Raw genomic sequence first — 21,705 nt, forward strand, 5'->3', positions numbered from 1 at the left:
GTAGAAATAAAACAAAACAGAAATTTTGGAGTTGAAAGTTCAGTAACTGAAATGAAAACTTCACTGGAGAGGCTCAACAGCAGATTTCTTACAGCAAAACATCAGTGAACTTGAAGTTAGATCAATAGAAATTATCTAAGCTGAAGAACAGAGAGAAAAAAGATTGAAGAAACCTGAACTCAGCCTCAGCGTACGAGCTACCATCAGGCATACAGAAAGAAAGCAGAGAGAAAAAGTGACAAAACAAGTAATGGCTTTCCACAAATTAGGAATACAGGGGAACTTTCTCAACTTGAGAAATAACATCTACAAAAAATCTACAGCTAATATCACACTTAGTGATGAAAAACCAGATGCTTTCCCACAGGAGCAAGGCAAGGATGTCTGTTCTCCCCACTCCTACTGTGTTTCCCCGAAAATAAGACCTAGCCGGTCAATCAGCAAAAATGAATATAAGACCCGGTCTCATTTTACTGTAAGATGGATATGATATAATAAATATAATATAACATAACATTATAATAATATAATATAATATCATATTGGGTCTTATATTCATTTTTGTTCCAAAAGACACATGAGAGCTGATTGTCTGGCTTGGTCTTCTTTTCAGGGAAACATGGTATCCAACATCATATTGGATGTCCTAGATGATGCAATAAAACACAAAAAAGAAATAAAGAGTAGACAGATTGGGAAGAAAGAAAATGGTCTTTGTTCACAGAGGACATAATTGTCGATTTAGAAAATCCCAAAGGTCAACAACAATAAAAAAACCTCCTGGAACTAATAAGCAATTATAGCAAGGTTCCAACATACAAGATTAATCTACAAACATCAACTGCTTTCTTATATCCCAGCAATAAAAAATTGAGATTTGAAATTTGAAATATCAATTACATTAGCAGCCCCCAAAATTAAATACTTAGGTATATATCTAACAAAATATGTACAGGATCTAAATGCAGAAACTACAAAACTGATGAAAGAAATCAAAGGTCTAAATAAACAGATACTTCATATCAGTTCTTTATACTTGCTCTTTCTACAGCTGGGACTTCTCCTCCCTCTTTTTCTGGCTTCTTACCATTTAAGGCTTCATTTCAACTGTCATCTCCTCAGAGAGGCCTTCTCTGACTACCTGTATCTAAATAGACCTCACTCCCACCACCGCCATTCTCCATCACATTAGCTTGTTTTATTGTCAGTCTTCACTGCTACCTGAAATAATCTAGTCTGTTCAGTTGCTGACCTGTTACGGTGTGACTCCCCCTCCTCCCTTAGCATCTCAATAAATGGGCTCTACGACAGCAAGGACGTCACCTATTTGTTCACCACTACAGGACCTAGTGGATGAGTACCTCATATGTGCTCAATAAACACTAGGTTAATGAATAAGTTAACTAAGCTGAAGAGAGAAAAAGCAATATGAAGACAGCTACTTACAAACCAAAGAGCACGATGCCAATCGACCACTAGCAAACTGTAACTAGGACAGTACATTTCCCTCAAGATCTAGTCCATCACTGCACTAGTTGAAGCACGCAGAGTACTGCAGGCCTTGTTCAATGACTCCACTCTAGTTTAGCACAAAACTTCTGGACAGTACACAGAACACAAGAGGCACAATTCACGTGCAGGAAGCCCATCCCGGTATAAGGAAGTGACAGGAAGACATGTGGAGTGTCCTATTTTTACTTAACTTTAATCTTAGTTTTCTGATAAGGAAACCCAAGTTATCTTTCCTCTCGCACCCAATCAAGGCAGAAAGGGCAACGCTCATTTACCTTGAGAAGTGGCTTTGTTCTAGATAGGTTTATTAAGACTTTCTAATCTTAATGAGCACACTAAAAGGTATCTTCCTTTCAGTGCTGCTTCAGCAAAAGCTTGCCACCACCTCGGGAAATGTTTCCCCTCCCCATACCATTTATGCTCCCTCCTTAAAGCATTAATTATCACTCGGCGCTGGTTTCCCCTGTTTTACGAATGCCCTGGGCCACGCACTCTCTCAGGTACATGGGTGCACGATGATTCTGAATGACGGTTCTAGATCGTGGAGAGCTTCGCTTCCCAGCATGACTGAATCTGCTGCCCTGCTCTGTGTGAACATGGCCAACCATTTTCTACCATTATCTTTCACTTCATTAATAGGGTGACTACATCCAGGACTTACCTTTGTTTAGGACAGTTCCAATTTCTAACTGTTACCCAGCAGAATTGTTAACAGCACCCTCTTTACTCTCAAGTGCCCCAATTTGAACAATAAAGTATAGGATCACCCTAATTGTACAGGAAATAATGTCCATGGAAAACATTAGCTGTAATCACACAACTGATTATGTGATCATAGAATAATCTGAACTTAATGAAAATCAACTAACAATAAAATTCCTATTACTAGATACCAAGAACTAAGTGTGCCCAGATACTGAGAATGAGGAATTCAGTGTGGATGTTAAAGAGTCTGATAAAAATAACAGTTTTCGCTACGTCAAGGAGACATGTACATCCGTATGTTCATTGCAGCATTGTTTATAACGGGCCAAGGTGTGGAGGCGGCCTGGGTGTCTGTCGATGGATGAAGAGATAAAGAGGAGGTGGTACATATATACAATAGAATATCGCTCGGCCATGGAAGAGAATGCGTTCTTGCCATCTGCAGTGGCATGGATGGACCTGGAGGGCATTGTGCTGAATAGAGTATGTCAGACAGAGAAAGACAGATGCAACGTGATTTCGCTTATATGTGCAATCTAAAGAACAAAACGAACAAACAAACTCAGATACAGAGAACATTTTGATGGCTGCCAGACGGGAGAGGAGTTGGGAAGTGGGTGAAAAGGGGAAGGGATTAAAAAGTACAAACTGGTAGTTACACAGTAGTCATGGGAATGTAGGGTACAGCATAAGGAATATAGTCAATAGTATGGTGATGACCAGTGTATGTATGGTGTCAGAGGGGCACTAGATTTACCAGGGTGATAGATGGGAGGGGGTTGAGAGGCAGGGTGGAAAAGAAAAAGGGGAAGGGATTAAGAAGTACAACTTGGTAGTTACAAGTCAGTCATGGGGATATAAAGTAAAGCCCAGGGAACTAGTTGATAATATGGTAGTAACGACGTATAGTGCCAAGTGGGTACTAGAATAGTCAGGGGGCCCACTTCTTAAATTCTATAACTGTCGGACTACTATGCTATACACCTGAAATTAATATAAATAATAGTGTATGTCAAAACAACAACAAAATAACTAAGTGATTAAACAAAAGAGAGAGAACTATTTAAAAAAATTAAAAAATAATGGAAGTTTTCATATCATGTCCTAAATATTATCTACCATGTATGTAGGGACAACAAAGTCATGTCTGCCATGCCATGAGCTAAACCCTAAAAGACAAGCATTTGAATGAACAAGGATTGAAAATGTTACACAAACAGTTTAGAGAAACTTGGACTAGGAACTGAAACACAGAATGGTGTAAAAACGGCTATAGAGTGACACCAGCAAAAATGGTAGAGCCAGGCCTGCCGGGGTGCGTCCCTCCCCAGACACTGAAATGATGGGAGTAGAAAACAATCAAGATGTTTTTATCTATCTATATGGAATAACACTTGCATAATACTCTTACACATAGCATATTGTTTGTGTAAATGTTTTAAAACACACAAAATTATTTATGTACACATATACATACCTATAATATATAGATGTTTATAGACACAAACCAATGTATAAAAATGGACTAGAAGAGTACACAACATGATGTGGTTTGCCTCAGTCAAGGTAGGAGGTGGAAGTGACAAGTGGGTAGGAGATTTTAGGTAGATCTGCCATGCTTTATCTACTTAAAATGAAAGATTGGAAGTGAATATGAAAATCTAAGGGGAATGCACCTATATGATTCATTATATTTTTCTGTATACTTTGAAATTTTAAAAAATTGGGAGACATGGTCTCTGTCCTTCAGAAGCTCATTATCTAGACTCAATCCTACTTCATTTTTTCTGGCTGCTAACAATCACTACTTCTTTTTATAAGTATTCATGCTCACAAAGTACCCAATTAATGTCTGTTCCCAAATGTTAAGCTCTGTAATTTGCAGTATCCACATTCCTGTCCTTAAAAAAACAAACAAAAAAAAAAACTCGTTTGCCTACATTTGCCCTTTAGCACTTCACCCAATCTTTAAAACTCTTCCATTATCATTAACAGTGGAATGAAGCAAAAGAAAAAAGAAAGAAAAAACCAATCTCAAGAGAGCCAAAGTGACTTTTCTAAAATCAAAGAGCAAGCTGCAAGAGAACCAACGCCTCTAGACTCTTATTTCTCCCCAATGATAATAATGCCATTATTCCTCAGGAAAAGAAAACCATGAGCAGCATCTTAAATGTTACAACCTCTGCCGTTCACTTCTGAAAAGGGATCAAATCCTACTATTCCTGAGCAAGTCAGGCATTTATAATCTGTGGAGTTCTTTCTGGATCTGCTCTATGACTTAATTCAAATATTTTAGAAGTGAAAAATTCCACACTTTCCATGATATACCTGGCTCTTGGTATGACTCACTCATACAAAATGGTTTGAAAGTAACAAGTTCCACACTGCAAATCTAAATACAAAAAGAACTGTGCACAAATATCGTCCCTAGTAAATTTATTTTTCACTGGGATATGGGTTAGCACTTCTGAAACTACTGTATGTATATACTGGGATTGAGCAAGTAAGTAATTATATTGGGATACTAACCGACATGTTTTTTACTGCCAGAGACGGGTTATTAGCAAGGAGAAGTGGAGACTAGAATGAATACTATAGTACTGGATTAAAATCAGCGGGATCAGTATGAACTCATGGTGGTCATTTTTTAAAAAATATATACAGATGGATATATAATAGAAATAAATACAGATGTGCATGTATCACACATACATGTCCTTGCAATGGCCACAGAGAAGGACCAGAATTGGAGATACCAATGAGCACACGTTTATCCAAAGGAACTAGAGCTTCCTTTGGATAATGGTACTTCCAGGACTGGAGCAGGGTAAAGACAAGATGAACTGGAGCATCTTATGGCTCCAGAAAATTAAAAATTGCTCAAAAACTAAATGGAGGCTCGGTCAAGGTGGTGGTTGCACAACACCATGAACGTACTAAATGCCACTAAACTGTTCACTTAACATGGTAAATTTTATGTTATATGAATTTCACCTCAATAAATTTGAAAACAATGACGGGCGTGTTGAAGGCACAAAAGCCAACTTGAAGAAGCTGCCAATGGCCACCACTAGGACAATTTAAACAACAAAATAACTAATGATAATAAAGGATTATAATCCACAGAACAAAATAAATAGTTCATACTATCCGGAAGTTCATACTCATATAAAGAAATAAGAAATAAATGAGAGAAAAGAAGACATCTCTTCCTTTCAGCAGAGGACCAGTTAATAAGTTTGGAAGGAATGATGGAAATAGAAAATCATATTTGGCAAACACCACAGTAACAACTGATGCAGACAAAAATCATCAATGGAGGTTAAAGCTTGTGGGCAAAAGCATGGTGAGAAACAGGACATCTGCTTAGTTTTAATGTATGACTCCACAAAACGCTTATGAATTACAAAAGAAAAAAAGAGTCACTTTACAGGAGAAGCCAGGCAGACACCCCTTTAACCAAGTGATCAAAGTTAACAAAACCCATGACGGGACATGTCGACATCAGGCACCTCTTGATATAATGTAATAAGAAGGATACAGGTCATTTCTGTGGAATTCTTGCCAAAAATGCATTACCTCAATCTGATCATGAGAAATCATCAAACTCAAATTAAGGGACATTCTACAAAATAACTGGCCAAATATCTTCAAAAGTTCCAAGGACATAAAAGACAAAGAAAAACTGAGGGAAGTCCCTACAGGGGAGGAGACTAGGAAACACGGCAACTCAACGCAATGTGGGATCTGGGGCTGGGTCCTGGAACAGAAGGACACTAGTGGAATAGCTGGCGAAATTTAAGTCAAGTTTGTAGATTAGTTCATAGCACGTATCAAAGTCAACTTTTTGTTTTAGAAAACTGTACTCTGTGGTTATGTAAGTTGTTCATATTATGAGTTATGAGGGAATTTTGTGTGCTACTTCTATAAATTTACTGTAAATCTAAAATTATTTCAAAATAAAGAAATTAAGGAACACATTTATTACCCTTCAGCTTCCTGTTTGACTTATTTATGGTTTTTTAGCTGTCTCCCTCCCCACCTTCACACTAGTGCAGGGGTTTTCCTCTGATGTAGTCACTAATGTAATCCAAACCTCTTAACATGCAAAAAAAGGCACTCAGCAGACACTATTACACAAGCTCAGTGAGCCAGAACCATGGTAGTGTACTCCAAATCCTAGACTTACTATTAATTTTCCTTATATCCTGTTTGAAAGCTTTGCTTATTCCATAAAGAAACACTAGAAGAAACCAAAATCTAAAAGATTTTGTTCATTACTTTTGTTCACAAATAAGAGTCATAGTTTTAAACAAAATGCTTTATTTAGTGTCTATATTTTTATAGCTAACAGGATATGACAGCTGGTCTTTTCATATATTTTCACGCACCAAGGCTCTACCTTGGGTGCTGTGTGCTAAGAATACTGAGGGCCAAGCAGCCCTTCCTCCAGCTAGTCAGGCAGTGGTTCTGCACCAGGACAGGCAGAGCCAAGAGAACCTCAGGCTACTGACCCTCTCTCCTAACCTAGGGCTCAGCTCCTAGAGTGGAAAGAAGTCTGTCATTGTCTCCACCCCCCACCTCAAGAGCCCTGGCTCAGAAATTTTGCCTGGGCAGGGAAAGCGGGCCATTAAACAGACAGCTCTTAATCTCCCAGCGGAACTAGCTTCATTTGCAACAGAGCATGGAGGAGTTTAAACCTAAAGCCCCCTCAAAAATAGTGGAGGCTGGAAAGGAAGGAATTGGGAGAATAAAGGATCTAATGAAATCATACCCTAGGTCGTAGGTGGCTAGTTTGCAAGAGAGAAACAGGGAAAGTGACAGCTAGCAGGAGCCTTCCTGGAGTCAGAAATAATAAACACTGAACTCAGAAACAATTTCTTCAAAGGAACCCCGATGGGATTAGATTAGTTTGTGGAACGTATGCTCCAGTGCACCATTGTAAACAACAGAACAATCAGCCAGCAATTAGTGCAGAGGTCAATGAAAGCATGGAAGAGAACCCTACCAGGAACAATGGTCATCCTGGGATGATTTGAGGCACACCCAAACAAGAGACTAAACCTTGGGGGAAGGGAGGGAGAGGAAGGACAGGATTCAACAGGTAAAAATTTCAAAACAGCTGTTATAAATATGCTCACAGAACTAAAGAAAAGCTTCACTAACGAAGTAAAGGAAGGTATGGCAATGGTGCATCAAATAAAGAATACCAATAAAGAGACTGACATTTTAAGAAAGAACCAAATGGAAATTATGGAGCTGAAAAGGATGATAACAGAAATGAAAAATTCAGTAGAGGCCTCCACAGTAGATCTGAACTTGCAAAAGAAAGAATCAGCAAGACTCGTGAAGAATTCAGCAAGATTCAGAAGACAGATCAACAGAGATTATGTAAGCTGAAGAAAGAAAAGAAAAAAAAAAGGAAAGAAAAATAAAGAAAAATGAACAGAGCCTCAGAGAAATTTGGGATACCGTTAAGTATACCATCATAAATGTAATGGGAATACCAGAGGAGAGAAGAGAAAGGTAAAAAAAATATTCAAAGAGAAATAATGACTGACTACTTTTCAAAGTTATTGAAGGACAATAATCTACACATCTAGGAAGCAACAAACAGACCCATCAAAACCCACAAACAGGGCCGGCCCGGTGGCTCAGGCGGTTAGAGCTCCATGCTCCTAACTCCGAAGGCTGCCGGTTCGATTCCCACATGGGCCAGTGGGCTCTCAACCACAAGGTTGCCAGTTCAATTCCTCGAGTCCCGCAAGGGGGATAGTGGGCTGTGCCCCCTGCAACTAGCAACGGCAATTGGACCTGGAGCTGAGCTGCGCCCTCCACAACTAAGCCTGAAAGAACAACTTGAAGCTGAACAGAACCCTCCACAACTAAGATTGAAAGGACAACAACTTGACTTGGAGAAAAAGTCCTGAAAGTGCACACTGTTCCCCAGTAAAGTCCTGTTCCCCTTCCCCAATAAAATCTTAAAAAACAAAAAACAAACAAACAAAAAAACCCACAAACAGATACATCATGGTAAAAATGATAAAAGTCATATACAAGAAAATCTTGAAAGCAACAAGAGAAAAATGATGCATCACTTACAAGGGAACCCCAGTAAGATCAATAGTGACTTCTCATCAAAAATAATGGCAGCCAGAAGGCAGTGGGATAACATAAAGTGCTAAAAACAAACAAACAAACCCAAAAACAAAACAAAAAAAACCCACCACCAACAACAAAAACCCTGTCAACAAAAACTCCTATATCCAGCACAGCTATTTCTCAAAAACGAAGGTAAAATATATATATCTCCCCGTCTCCCCCCGCCCCCCAAATGGTAGAATTCATTGCTAGAAGACCTGCCTTACAAGAAATACTCATCAGGCTGAAGCTCATCAGGCTGAAAGCAAGTGATGCTAGACATTGATTCAAACCGACACAAAGAGCAAGGTTGGTTGAACATCTAAAAATCAATTAATGCAATATATCTTAATACAAAACAAAAATCACTCAATAGATGCAGGAAAGATATTCATCTCAATAGATGCAGGAAAAGAAAATCCAACACTCTTTCATGATAAAAACAATCAGCAAAATAGGAATAGAAGGCAACTTCCTTGACCTAAAATAAGAACATATTCTGAAAAACCACAGCTAACACCACACTGAAATGTGAAAGTCTGGCTGATTTCTCTTTAAGATAAGGAACAAGAGAAGATGTCAGCTCTCACCACTTCTATTAAACACTGTAATGAAGGTTCTAGCCAGGGAAATTAAACAAGAAAAAAATTAAAAGCCTCCAGATTGGAAAGGAAGAAATAAAATTATTTCTATGCACAGATGGCACGATTTTGTATGTAGAAAATCCTAAAGAATTCACTGAAAACCTATTTGACCTAATAAATAAGTTCAGCAAGGTTGCAGACTACAAGATTAATATACAAAAATAAATTGGATTTCTATACACTTGCAATAAACAAACTAAAATAAAATTAAGAGAACAATTCCATTCAAAATATCATCAGAAAGAATAAAATAGGTATAAATTTAACAAAAGCATAAAAATTATACTATGAAAACATAAAAAATTGTTGACAGAAATTAAAGATAAAAATAAGTGGAAAAACATCCCATGTTCATGGACTGGAAGTCCACACTGTTAAGATGGTAATACTACCCAATCTGATCTATAGTTTCAATGCAATCCCTATCAGAATCCCAATTGACTTTTTTACTATATTAACAAGCTGATTCTAAAATTCATATGAAATTGCAAGGGACCCAAAATATTGAAAACAATCCTGGAAAAGAAGAAAGTAACAGCACTTATGTGTCCGTATTTCAAAATTTACTACAAAGCAATGATAATCAATACAGGAATAAAAGTGGGTTCAAGATGGTGGCATAGGAAGAAAGGTCTTTAGCTGACTTCCTCTCGTGGACATACCATATGAAACAATGCTCTTTGTAAAAGACCTGAAAACTAGCAGAACAGCTCTTCTACAACAAAGGATAAAAAGGCCACAATTTGGGTAGGAGAGGCAGAGATGCAGTCTCACCAGGAACTACACCGCAGCATAGCAACCCACAAGACAGAGGGATACATAGAGCTACTCCCCAAGGAGCAAGGGGGTTCAAGCCCTACATCAGGCACCCCAACTCTTGGGACCTGCACCAGAAAGATGAGTCCCCAAAACAGGTGGTTTTGAAAACCAATGGAGCTTACATCCAGGAGACCCAGGACTGTAGGAAACTGAGACTCTGCTCTTCAAAGGCTCGCGCACAGACTTACATACTCCAAGTGCCAGTGCAGAGGCAGCAGTTTAAAAAGTTCCTAGATCATCTGTGAGGAATATTCATGAACTAATCTTAAAGTGTATGCTGGAGAGACAAGAATCTGTTGAAACTCTCTCTCCGGGGAAAAAGGTGCTGGGGGGCACAATTCTTGGCACTCATCACCTTGCTAGCACTAATTGCCCCATACCAGCCGCTCCCCTGTGGCTTCTTCTCCCACCCTACTGACCCGGTGCTCCTCTGCCTGTTTCTGCACCCACCCAACCCAGTGGGGTTGGGGGAGGCTCGCCCGGTCCTGTGTTCCTCTGTTGTGGTTCTGCCCCAGCATGTAAACCACAGGATGCCCCTTGAACACTGGGTGCTTGTGGCCAGAGGGGCTTGCATTTCTGAGCCCCAGGGGAACAATCTGAGAGCTAGTTCTTGGCAGGCTACCTCCCCTACTGCACTGCACAGACAAAAGACTGAAACACACTTCCAGTCTTCTAATGACCATTCATTTAAGACTTGGAGAGATGGCTGTTTTGCCTAATACACAGAAATATACACAGTCAAGTAGAATGAGGAAATAAAGGAATATGCTCCAAATGAAAGAACAACATAACCCCCCTTCCAAAGAAAACCTTAAATGAAATGAAGATAAATAACTTACCTGATAAAGAATTCAAAGTAATGGTCATAAAGATGCTCACCACTCTCAAGAAAAGAATGGATGAACACAGACAGAACTTCAACAAAGTGAAAACATAATAAGTACCAAACAGAAGTCACAGAGCTGAAAAATACAATCACTGAACTGAAAACTACACTAGAGGGGTTCAACAGCAGACGAGATGAAGAAAGGATCAGTGACCTGGAAGATAGGGCAGTGGAACAAACACAAATAGAGCAGCAAAAAAAAAAAAAAAAATTTTTTTTTTGAGTGAAGATAGCTTAAGGGACTTATGGGACAACATCTAAGGAACAACATTGAAATTATAGGGATCCCAGAAAGAGAAGAGAAAAAAAGGCAGAAAGTTTATTTGAAGGAATGATGTCCAAAAACTTCCTTAACCTGAGGAAGGAAACAGACATCCAGATCCGAGATGCCCAGAGTTCCAAACAAGACAAAGCCGAGGAGATCTACACAAAGACACATTATAATTAAAATCACAGAGTTAAAAGTTAAAGATAGAGAGAATCTTAAAAAGCAGCATGACAAAAACAACTTGTTATGTACAAGGGAACACCCATAAGACAATCAGCAGACACGAACAGAAAACGTATTCTGACTGACAGCAAGGTGTTGTGCCAGAAAGCCTATACAAAGACTTCAGCAAGAGACCTCCTGATACAAGGGACAACCAGCCATTTACAGCAAGTAAATGATACTCTTTGTGACATATTGCCAGAAGGTCAAAAGTAGCCTAACACTACATCACAATGCCTATGCCATTCATCTTACTTCATCTCATCATGTAGCCATTTTATCATCTTACATTGTAAGGAAAAGGTAAATACAGTACAGTAAGATATTTTGAAAGAGACATTCATAAAACTTTTATTATGGTATACTGTTATAATTGTTCTAGTTTATTATTGTTGTTAATCTCTTATTGTACTTAATTTATAAAACTTCATCATAGGTATGTATATATAGGAAAAACATAATATGTATAGGGTTTGGTACTATCCACAGTTTCAGGCATCCACTGGAGGTCTTGGAACATATCCCCTGCAGAAAGGGGAACTACTCTATGTACCCCAATGTTCATTGCAGCAGTATTTACAATAGCCAAGATACGAAAACAACCTAAGTGTCCATTGATGGATGAATGAATAAAGAAGATGTGGTATATATATAATGGAATACTACACAGCTATAAAAAAGAAAATCTTGCCATTTGTGACAATATGGATGGATCTAGAGGGCATTATACTAAGTGAAATAAGTCAGACAGAAAATGACAAATATTATAGGTTTCACTTACATGTGGAATCTAAAAAGCAAAACAAAAGAACAAACAAAACAAAAACAAATTCAGATACAGAAAACAGACTGGTGGTTACCAGAGAGGAATGGGGTTGGGAGTGGGCAAAACTGGACGAGGAGGTCAATTGTATGGTGACGGATGGTAACTAGATTTATTGTGACCACTTTTTGTGCATATAAATATCAAATTATAATGTTGTGCCCCTGAAACTTACATAATGCTATATACCAATTTTATCTCAATAAAGAAAAAAAGTGTGGTACTAGCCCAAGGAAGACCAATGGAATAGAACTGAGAGTCCAGAATTAAGTCTATACATCTATAATCAACTGATTTCCAACAAGAATGCCAAGACCAGTCAACGGGGAAAAAAACAGTGTTTTTAACAAATGGTGACGGGACAACCGGGTAGCCACATGCAGAAGAATGAAGCTGGGCCTTTACTTCCCACCACATACAAAAATTAACTTAAAATGGATCAACAACCTAACAACAAAAATGATTAAATAGAAGAAAACATAGGCGAATCTTCACGAACTTGGATTTGGCAATGGATTTTAGATCCAAAGCACAAGCAACAACAAAAAACAGACTGAACTTCATCAGAATTAAAATATTTTGTGCTTCACAGCACACCATCAAGAATGTGAATAGACAACCCACAGAAAGGAAGAAAATATTTGCAAATCATACATCTGATAAGGAACTTGTATCTAGAATACATACACAAACAACTCTTACAATTTAAAAACAACCCATTTTCTAAAACAGGCAAAGGATCTGAATAGACATTTTCCCAAGGAAGATATACAAATGGCTAACAAGTACATTAAAAGATGCTAGACATTATTAGTCATCTGGTTAAGTCAAACCCACAATGAAATACTATTCCACAACCACTAGGGTAGTAGAATCAGAAAGCCAGATAACAAGTGTTGTCAAGAATATGAAGAAATCAAGTAGATTTGATTGGCAGAGGAACGCATACCCTGCTAGAGCAATGCATAATGGTCCAGCTGCTTTGGAAAACAGTCTGGCAGCTCTTCAAATGATTTAATGTAGAGTTACCATATGACCAGCAATTTCACTCCCAGGTGAAAATTCCCCCCCCCCCCAAAAAAATGGAAGTGTATGTCCACACAGAAACGTGTACATGAATGTTGTGTGTCCCCATGGAAAGGAACGTACAACTGCTTGCTCAGCCCTCCCAGCTTCCGGAGTGTGCCTGACCAAAGTAGGAGGTTTATGAGGGGCCGTTCCCCCACCAAGAAGTAAGACATGTACTTACTCTCGTCCCACTTTCCCAACTTTCCCAGCCTGTCTATGTCACATATTGGGAATTCTGCCTCATTTTTATGTGGGAATTCTATGTACTCAGCTGGAACTAGTACCCTTCCCTGGCTGTGTTGCTGACATCCTCCCAACTTACGCCAATCCCAGGGACCAGCTCGTGTGTTCTTCCAAGTGGTAAATAAAGACTAAGACAAGCTAGATATACTTCTAGGAACCGCACTGTTGATTGCCTGCTACACCTTGAGACGATCTAGGAATCTTACGTGTCAATCCCAGGGAGCATCTCAGAATTCCAAAGCACAAATACTCTCCACCCTTTCAGAATTCCGTGGCTTCACATACAGCACCCTCTACCTGAACTGTCCACTGTCCCTTACTCTGCCTGGTATTGCCTTCACATTTACTCTTCTTCTGTGAAGTGTCTCAAAAATTTGTAGCCTCTGTCTCTGCTCTTTTGGGTCATAGATCAATAGCTAAGAGCATAATCTCTAGAATCGGCAGGTCTCAGTTCAACCTTCACTCCACCACTTAATGCATAACCTTGGCAAGTTTCTCAGCCACTCTGCTTTGGTTTTCTCATCCACAGAAAGGATGGAATAACAATAATTCTATAATTAAACTATTATTTCAGCAATGTCAATGAGTATGGAAACCATGCTTTCAAAATAAAAATCACAGTACATGGTTTATGGGTATACGGGAATATCTGAAATCAGGTCTGTACCAGAAAACCCGAGCGTCTGACTCCCAGAACAATCTAGAAAGAATCCAAATGCTCAGCAGTTGGGGTGGTTACATAAACGATAGCATTACAACACAGGGGATTTTACATAACCACAACAGAAGACCTCTGTTGATACCTGAAAGAGACTGGACAAAACACTAAGCAGAAAACCAGCATAAGAGTATGCACGGAAGGATTACACAGCTGTTCAAGCGATAACCAAAAGAACACTTTTTGTGTCTGTATCTAACACCACATGGTGAAAGAATCTTATATTGTTTAAATCAATTTTGATTCTAAAGACAGCTTAATACCAAAAAAAAAAAAAAAAATGCTTATAATGCCCTTACATAAGAAACAAGAACAATGGAACAGAGATTCCAAAACTTTTAATCCCTTAAATTACACACAGTGAGAAGAAAGGTCAAGTTTCTCCATTACTATAACTCTCTGAATAAGTATGTTTCCTGATAAGGAAAAAAAACCCATATATTCTTCTTATGGTCATTCCCTTATTTCAAGAGTAAATCTTGGGGACAATCAACAGCTTGATTAATTAACTATTTGAAGTTCTTCCTAAGGAAATCTTCTCCCTTTGGCACAATTTAAAAAGGAAATCTAAAATGTATATATTTGTCCATGAAGAAGAAAGGTCTTCAACAAGTTTTTCATTCATTTTTCCCCAAAGAGATTCCCCACGCAAATTAGACCTCAACTCACAGAAAAAAAAGAGAAAAAGAATACCATACTCGTTCAAAGCACAGAGCATATGCTTTTTTCACTTATATCAGTTCACTACACACACACACACACACACACACAGAAAAAACTTCAGTCATGAATCCATCTTTTCAGTTATCCTCATACAAGTCAAATCAATGCAGGCAACAGCAGCTTCAAATAACCAGGTGACAATGATTACTCTAACTTGACTGTAACAAACCAAATATGCACTCATCTCGACACCTCCATCCTTCTTGCCTCAACATTCCTTAGGTTATTACAAGGAAAGGAGAGGTAAAAATTGGGGGTAGGATTTACTCCAAATAATTTCTCTTCCAAAAGAGCAAAAAACAAAAACCCACTATCCCTGAATACAATTCCAGTCACTGAACAGATAACCTTCTTGGAAAACACAGTTCAACAGTCCAAACACAATTAACTTTTTAAAATTAAAAAAATTTTCTAATCAGAACTTCTCCCCCACTTCATAAATATTTTTGCCTCAAGAGCAATCTGTCAATCTAGGCAGTTTAAATTATTAACTACACAGCACCAAATCATTAGTATAAGCAGCATATAAATTTCATGAAGGTTCTGGCTGTGTCCTTTTAGGCATTTTATACAACATCCAGTACAAGGATGCTTATTAAACATTTATGATGTTTACTAATAAAAATAAAATGCCCAAACAAAAGTCTTCATTATTCAACGTGGCCACCCTGTATAACATAAACCACCGATCATTATCTGTTCCTCTGAGTGCAATTATAAGAAATCGAAAACAAAATAAACCCCATTCAAATTAGAAATGCTCTGTCTCCTCTGTCCAAGAATACCATTTTATTTTTATGCCAGAAAGAAACTTCCAGGCCACCAGCAGATAGCATGCAACATGCAGACTGCTGAAGTATTTAACCTCAGCATTTATGCATCGTTAACAAAGCAAAAAGCCTAGTACATTTCATGTACATTTTTGGAGATCTTTGCCTTACCTTTCCCATTTTGCCATGTACTATACCAAGATAAAGTAAGGAACGAAGTGATGAAAGCTAAAACAGTGGCTACAGTTCCATTTCGGAGCCTCATCTCATTTCACCATCACACTGGTTCATACATTTATGAAGTCAACTGAATCCAGTACTCCTGGTTCCGGGCCAATCAAAACAATCAATAAGAGAGGTTCATTTCAGAGGCTCTGCAGAATAAGTGTGACAGCACCACCAGTCACAACTGCTATTCAGAACTGTCTTCACAGTCTTCATAGGTTGATGTCTCAGGCTTTCTTCTGAACCAAGAGGAAAACAGAAAGAAAAACTTGTTCAGTAATACAAAATATTGGTTTCTTTATTTATTAGTGACCATTACAAACAGACTTTTTGTAGAGCTACAATGTATCAAGATTATCCCCACATCTAAACCAGTCATTATACTAGAATTATACGGTTCTTCTCCTCCGGAGAAAAAAGCTTCCAACTGCATATATTCCCTCCTCCTTGGTTTGGTTTTGTCTGTGAGAAGGAAGTTATGGTTACTTATTTAAAGAGGGAAACTGGGGGGCTCATTAAACATATAATAAGCCACAGATTCCAAGCTGAGAACTCTCATGATCACACAATGGTTCCTGAGTAACACAATCTTCACCCTCTTCAGTCTTCCTATTATGCAATAATAATGTTTAAAAAAACTTGAGAAAACGGACAGACTACACAACATGTAAGGGTCAAAAGCCCTGGGTTCTGGGCCTGGCTCCATCGCTGCTTACAGGACTTCGGTATGTCACTTATCTAGGCCTTATCGGTTCACCCACAAAATAAGAAAACAACCTGTCCTGGCCCCTTACACATGTCAAAAGTCTGAAAAGGGTTACAGTTATTGCTGTTATTTACCATCATCATAGAATAAATGTAGTTTTTCCACAGATTAACCTACTCCCAAGGTGGAAATTTGGAATATTTAGGCATTTAGAAAATGCAGCCATCCAGCCAGGATACTGTGTGACCTAGGACCCATCCCTTAGCATTGCTTTAACTCAGAAAATCCAGGAGATCGCCACCCATTTAATAGAGCTGTTGAGAAACTGGAATGAAATGAAGTCACAAGAAGCACCTAAGCATGGCTGCCTACCACATAATCGGTTCTCAATAAATGTTAAGTGTATTAAAAATAAAACCAAACAAAAAAACTGCAGCCCGCTACTGGTTCAGTGCACTCTATGCACAGCAGGTCTATCCCCTGGGAGCATGTCAGTCACGCAGATGTGCATTGATTCCTGGTGGCCTCAAGGGGACCACAAGATGCACTTGGCAATATACCAAATGACACTCTAGTGGGGTGAGTTAATGCACCTCCAAAAATGCCTCACAAGCCCAAGGGACAATTCCCTCAGTAGAAGAATATGGCTGATTCAATTGGCCATTTGTAGGCAATTCAAAAACTACCATCTCAGCTACTTTGCAAAACTGAACGTTACCAGAAATCTCTACTAGTGAAGACGGATCAGTAGGGCACAGTATTAGTAATAATAATCATAGACACTACAACTCACTGAGTGTTTCCTGTGCTGGGTCCATTGTATGTTTTAAATCTTTGCAAAATCCCATGAGGCAGGCATTATTAATCCTATTTTATGCACAAGGAAATGGGCACAAGGAAATGAACCCAAAGAGAACCTTAATGTGTATGACTTCAATGTCTAAGGTCTAAGTTCTTACCTACTACCCTTTGCCACTCAAACTCGGCCACCTGCACCCTAGCACTTGGAAGGCAAGTGCCAGGGACACTCCAAGTCTCAGGTTACACTGAAGAATGTTCCCGAAGTGTTGGTAACTTCACCCAACAGTTTAAGGGTGAATTTAAAAAAGTTTTATATTCCATAACAAATATGGGTCTTCAAAATGCATAGGAAATTTCAAAGTTTAAACTTACCACTTTAAACAAATTTCTCACTTCCTGTAGCCTTTGGCTAAGCACCACTACCGCCCCACATACACCCTCAGGCATGTCTGTTAACCCTCCTAGGCCAGAAGCTCTAACTGTGGTACAATATTCTAAAAGCACTGAACACCCTCCCCCCACCCCTTCTTGCTTACTCTTACTATCTGCAAACAAGGAACTCCAACGATATTCTCACTTACAAGTTATCACTGTTTTCTAAACCCAGTTATTCACCTTCTATAGTTAAAAGAAGTTAACATCAAATACATCCATGTTTACAATTTAGAATTTAAAATCTTCATGGTGAAATTATCTGATTTCAACTAAATTCCATAAATTGCCTAATATCTTGTTTTATATCAATAAGCACCTAGTAATGAGGTCCGGTTATAAAAAGAGAAGTGATAACTCAGTGACTTATATAACTTGGAATTTTAATCCTGGGGTGGCATTATATAAAAATGCATGTAACTTTCTGTTGCTATATACTTAGCCCTACCTTATTTCAGAGGAAGGATTTTTGTCCTAGTAAAAAAATCTAAGTATACAGGCTATTAGAGTAAGCAGAGAATCATAAAATTAAGGATATTTTAAAATACAGTTTTATTAAATACAAATAAAGCCCATATAAAATTCAGTATAAATTGTGTACACACAATTTAAGTGAATGAACTCTAAAATCAAAGTATTCTACAGATATACTATTGACAATTTGTGAAAAACACAAGAAATATTAAATACTGGATCTAGGAAGTTATTAAGCTCAGGTTTGAAGAACATGCGTATAATGAATTCTAACAAATATGACCTGAAATTCTGCAGGAGAAATAAAAGAGCATTTTACTCAGTAAGGATGCAGTCATACATTTTTAATTAGGGTTTCCAAACTAATGAAGTTTAACTACATGGTACAAATGAAGTGCTCCAGACAAGAGCAAAACTAATGACCCCCGTGCTCTTAAACCAGGAGAGGCAGTTAGTTCACAGGCTGGACAACCACAGCCCTTTGGATGGACTGATCGATCACCTAAAGTGAAAGACAAAGTGACCCATATTTTTATCAGTGTCCACATTTGCAAACATTTTAGTCTGAGACTTTACACATTAGAATCCTTAACAATAAAAAACTGGTACCGTGTTTCCCCAAAAATAAGACCAGGTCTTATATTAAGGTTTGCTTCAAAACACGCATTAGGGCTTATGTTCAGGGGACGTCATCCTGAAACATCATGCTAGGGCTTATTTTCTGATTAGGTCTTATTTTCGGGGAAACATGGTAGTGGCTAAAATTACTAGTCATCTTGTCCATCCTGACAAAGATGAGTGGAACTTTCAACTATAGAGCTCAGACAGAAAAATCTGTTTTATTAACAGATCTTTAAGAGCCGCAGTCCTGTGTTTTATTATTAGATAATAAATTATTTTAAAGTGTTCTCTGAAATATTCAATGTTCCACGGCTGAGAACACTTCTGCTGAACACTTGCCCAATTCCTTAATTACCGTCCCACAGACAGGACAGAGGTGCCTGAAGGAAGAAAGGCACAATCATGAAATCCAAGACATAAACTATGTAACTTTATACACCGCCATTATGTTAAAGTTCATTCATGTTACACTTATAAAAGGATTAATATTTTTATTACAACTTACACAATTTCCTCATCCAGTGAGTGTCTGGATTTACATCTGTGAGCTAAAGAAACTAATGCCAGGGTAACCTGCTAGCAAAACTATTTTTTTTTTTTTTTGAAACATCCAGAAAAGGAAAGGTAAACCATAAAACGCTTATGTTGCTAAATTTAGCTTCTAAATTCAAACGAACAACGTTGTCATTATCTTTGATCAGAACTTGTCCCTCAGCAAAAAAGCACAACAGGAGAATATATGGAAAGCATTCAACACACACACACTGTGCCTGCTCCTATTTCGCAGTTCGGATTGTAAGCAATGAACGGGCTCCAGAGAAACACACGCTGCGAGAAATAAAAGCGGGCGCGCGAGTGGTGTGACCGCCAGCTCATAAAACACGCCTGCGAGATACCACCTGGTACACTCGATGGAATCACCTGCACCCAACCTAAGGGTCCCACGTGCAGCTTCCGCCCGAAGGGGGGCTGAGGCCTGGGGCGGATAGGCTGCTCTTTCACAGCGGACCATCACCAGGTCCTCACTTTGTAGGAAAATTAGCTACCCAGGCTGCATGCCTCCTTCGCCCCGGTGGGGAGCAGCCCTCGCCTCCGGGCCCGGGACAACCTGGCCCCCGCCTCACCTGCCTCGCGGCCCCATGGAGGCGCCGGGGCCCGGCGTGGGCCCTCCGGCAGCCCGGTCCTGTCCCCGGGAAACTCTCCCGCCCCTTCCGCACCCCCAAACCCACTCTTCCCTTCACTTTGCCCCAAAGTCAACAAACCCCGCCGCACGCACCAGGCGCCCGGCCCGCTACCGGAGCGCGCGCCACTCCGAGGGGCAGCGGAGGCGGGGGCTGATGGAGTTGCCAGGACAGCCGGCCCGCGCCCCGCGGCCCAGCCCGCGCCCAACCAGCCCCGCAGCAGCCCGCGCCGCGCGAGCTCCCGGCCCGGCCGCGGCGCAGGCGGCTCCGTTACCAGCAGGTGGATCTCCCGTGATCCCGCGCCTCAGAGCCAGGCAGACGGCGCCGCCCCTCAGCCCCGCGCCCCTCCGCGCAGCCGCTCTGTGCCCCTAGCTCCAGGCCGCGCGCGCGCCCCACCGCCGCCGCAAGCCCCTCACCAGCCACTGGCGCTGCCGGTTCTGCCGGGGCTGCCGCCGAGGCTGCTTTGGCCGCCGCTGCCGGGCGCCCCGCCTCCCCGCCGCGACTCCGCCCCCGCCGCTGGAGCGCCGGCTGCCCCGCCCCCGGCCCCGCCCGCGACCCCGCCAGTCATTGGCCGCCGGGGCAGCGCGCCGGCCACTGTGCGCCCCCACGCGGCCGAGTGGTCCGCGTCAGTGGCCCGCCCGGCTGTCATTTAGGGGTGCGTCTCGCTGCCTATATAATTCTCGTGAGATCGAGCTCCCCTTTCATTTAATGTCACTGCGGGGTCTGGAGCGGAGTCGAGGTCTCCTATCCCAGGCTCAGAGAACTTGGCATCTCCCCGCCGTCCCGCTGCCACATCTGGCTATAATCCTCCCCGGCGAGTGCAGAGGCAGCTCAGACGGCCAACAAAAGGCCCCGGGAGCCCTTGGCCTCCGCCTCGGCGTGCGACCCTGCCACCCGGGGCTGCCCCAGCCCTAACCCACTTCCCCCAGCTTCGGGTCCCATTCCCCGGCTGTCCTGCTAGGGTAGCGTTCCTGGCGACCGGTCCCGGAGACGGCTCCCGCCCTAATCCAACAATAGCTTCCGAGGCCCCGCTGTTCCAGGCACCTCACCTACTGTCTAACCAGCGCGACCCCACAGCCACAGGCATCGTTAATCCCCAATTTACCAATGTGGAGACTGGGATCCTGGGAGAAGGACCTGCTTAAGCAACTAGGAACAAGAAATACAGCTAGGATTTAAATGCAGATCTGGGTGCTAAAACCTCTGATTTTCCCACTACACCACGCTGTCCTGCCCCTTTCTCCTGAGCCCCATGTCCTTCATCTATCTCCGTTTCATAAGGTTTGAGATTAACTTCAGAACCAAGTAGAAAATCATCTATAGAAAGACTGAGTGGTCTGCCCTGTTTTTCTTAGCATCCATATGTACTACTATGACTTGCGTTGATAATAACTAATAACTACTATAGGGTGCATCATCTTTTGGTTACTTACCCATATACCAGGCAAGTTGCTAAGATTTTTACGAGCTATCATATTTAATCCCCATTCTTCATGAGGAAACTGGAGCTCAGAGAGTTTGCCCAAGGTCACACAGCTGGTAAGTGTTAGATCTTGACTCAAACACCAGAGATGTGTTATTTTAACCCCTACAATAACCCTTACAACCATCCTTTAAGTTAATATTTACAGGGAATTGGGGCCTAAGACCAAGGACACATCCTTATTCCTGCCACGCTCCTAAAGTAATAAAGAGGTTCTTTTAGAAAATAGCAATTCAAAGA

At 40.5% G+C, this 21,705-nt stretch overlaps 1 protein-coding gene across 3 annotated transcripts in view; it reads right to left on the minus strand.

Annotated features, from left to right (window-relative positions):
• MGAT4A (alpha-1,3-mannosyl-glycoprotein 4-beta-N-acetylglucosaminyltransferase A) overlaps window positions 1-20,492 on the minus strand; it is a 95,712-nt gene extending 75,220 nt beyond the window's left edge. The window contains exons 1-2 of one of the 3 annotated variants that reach the window (XM_074332346.1): window positions 20,399-20,492; window positions 15,714-16,006 (exon numbers count right to left, since the gene is read on the minus strand). In XM_074332346.1, coding sequence (XP_074188447.1) covers window positions 15,714-15,807 — 94 coding nt within the window. In that variant the 5' untranslated portion in view covers window positions 15,808-16,006; window positions 20,399-20,492. The other 2 variants (XM_074332347.1, XM_019753866.2) reach the window with 2 other exon arrangements.
• Window positions 20,493-21,705: the final 1,213 nt, after the last annotated feature.

Source organism: Rhinolophus sinicus, linkage group LG05, assembly GCF_036562045.2.
Source record: "Rhinolophus sinicus isolate RSC01 linkage group LG05, ASM3656204v1, whole genome shotgun sequence".
Lineage (NCBI taxonomy): Eukaryota > Metazoa > Chordata > Mammalia > Chiroptera > Rhinolophidae > Rhinolophus > Rhinolophus sinicus.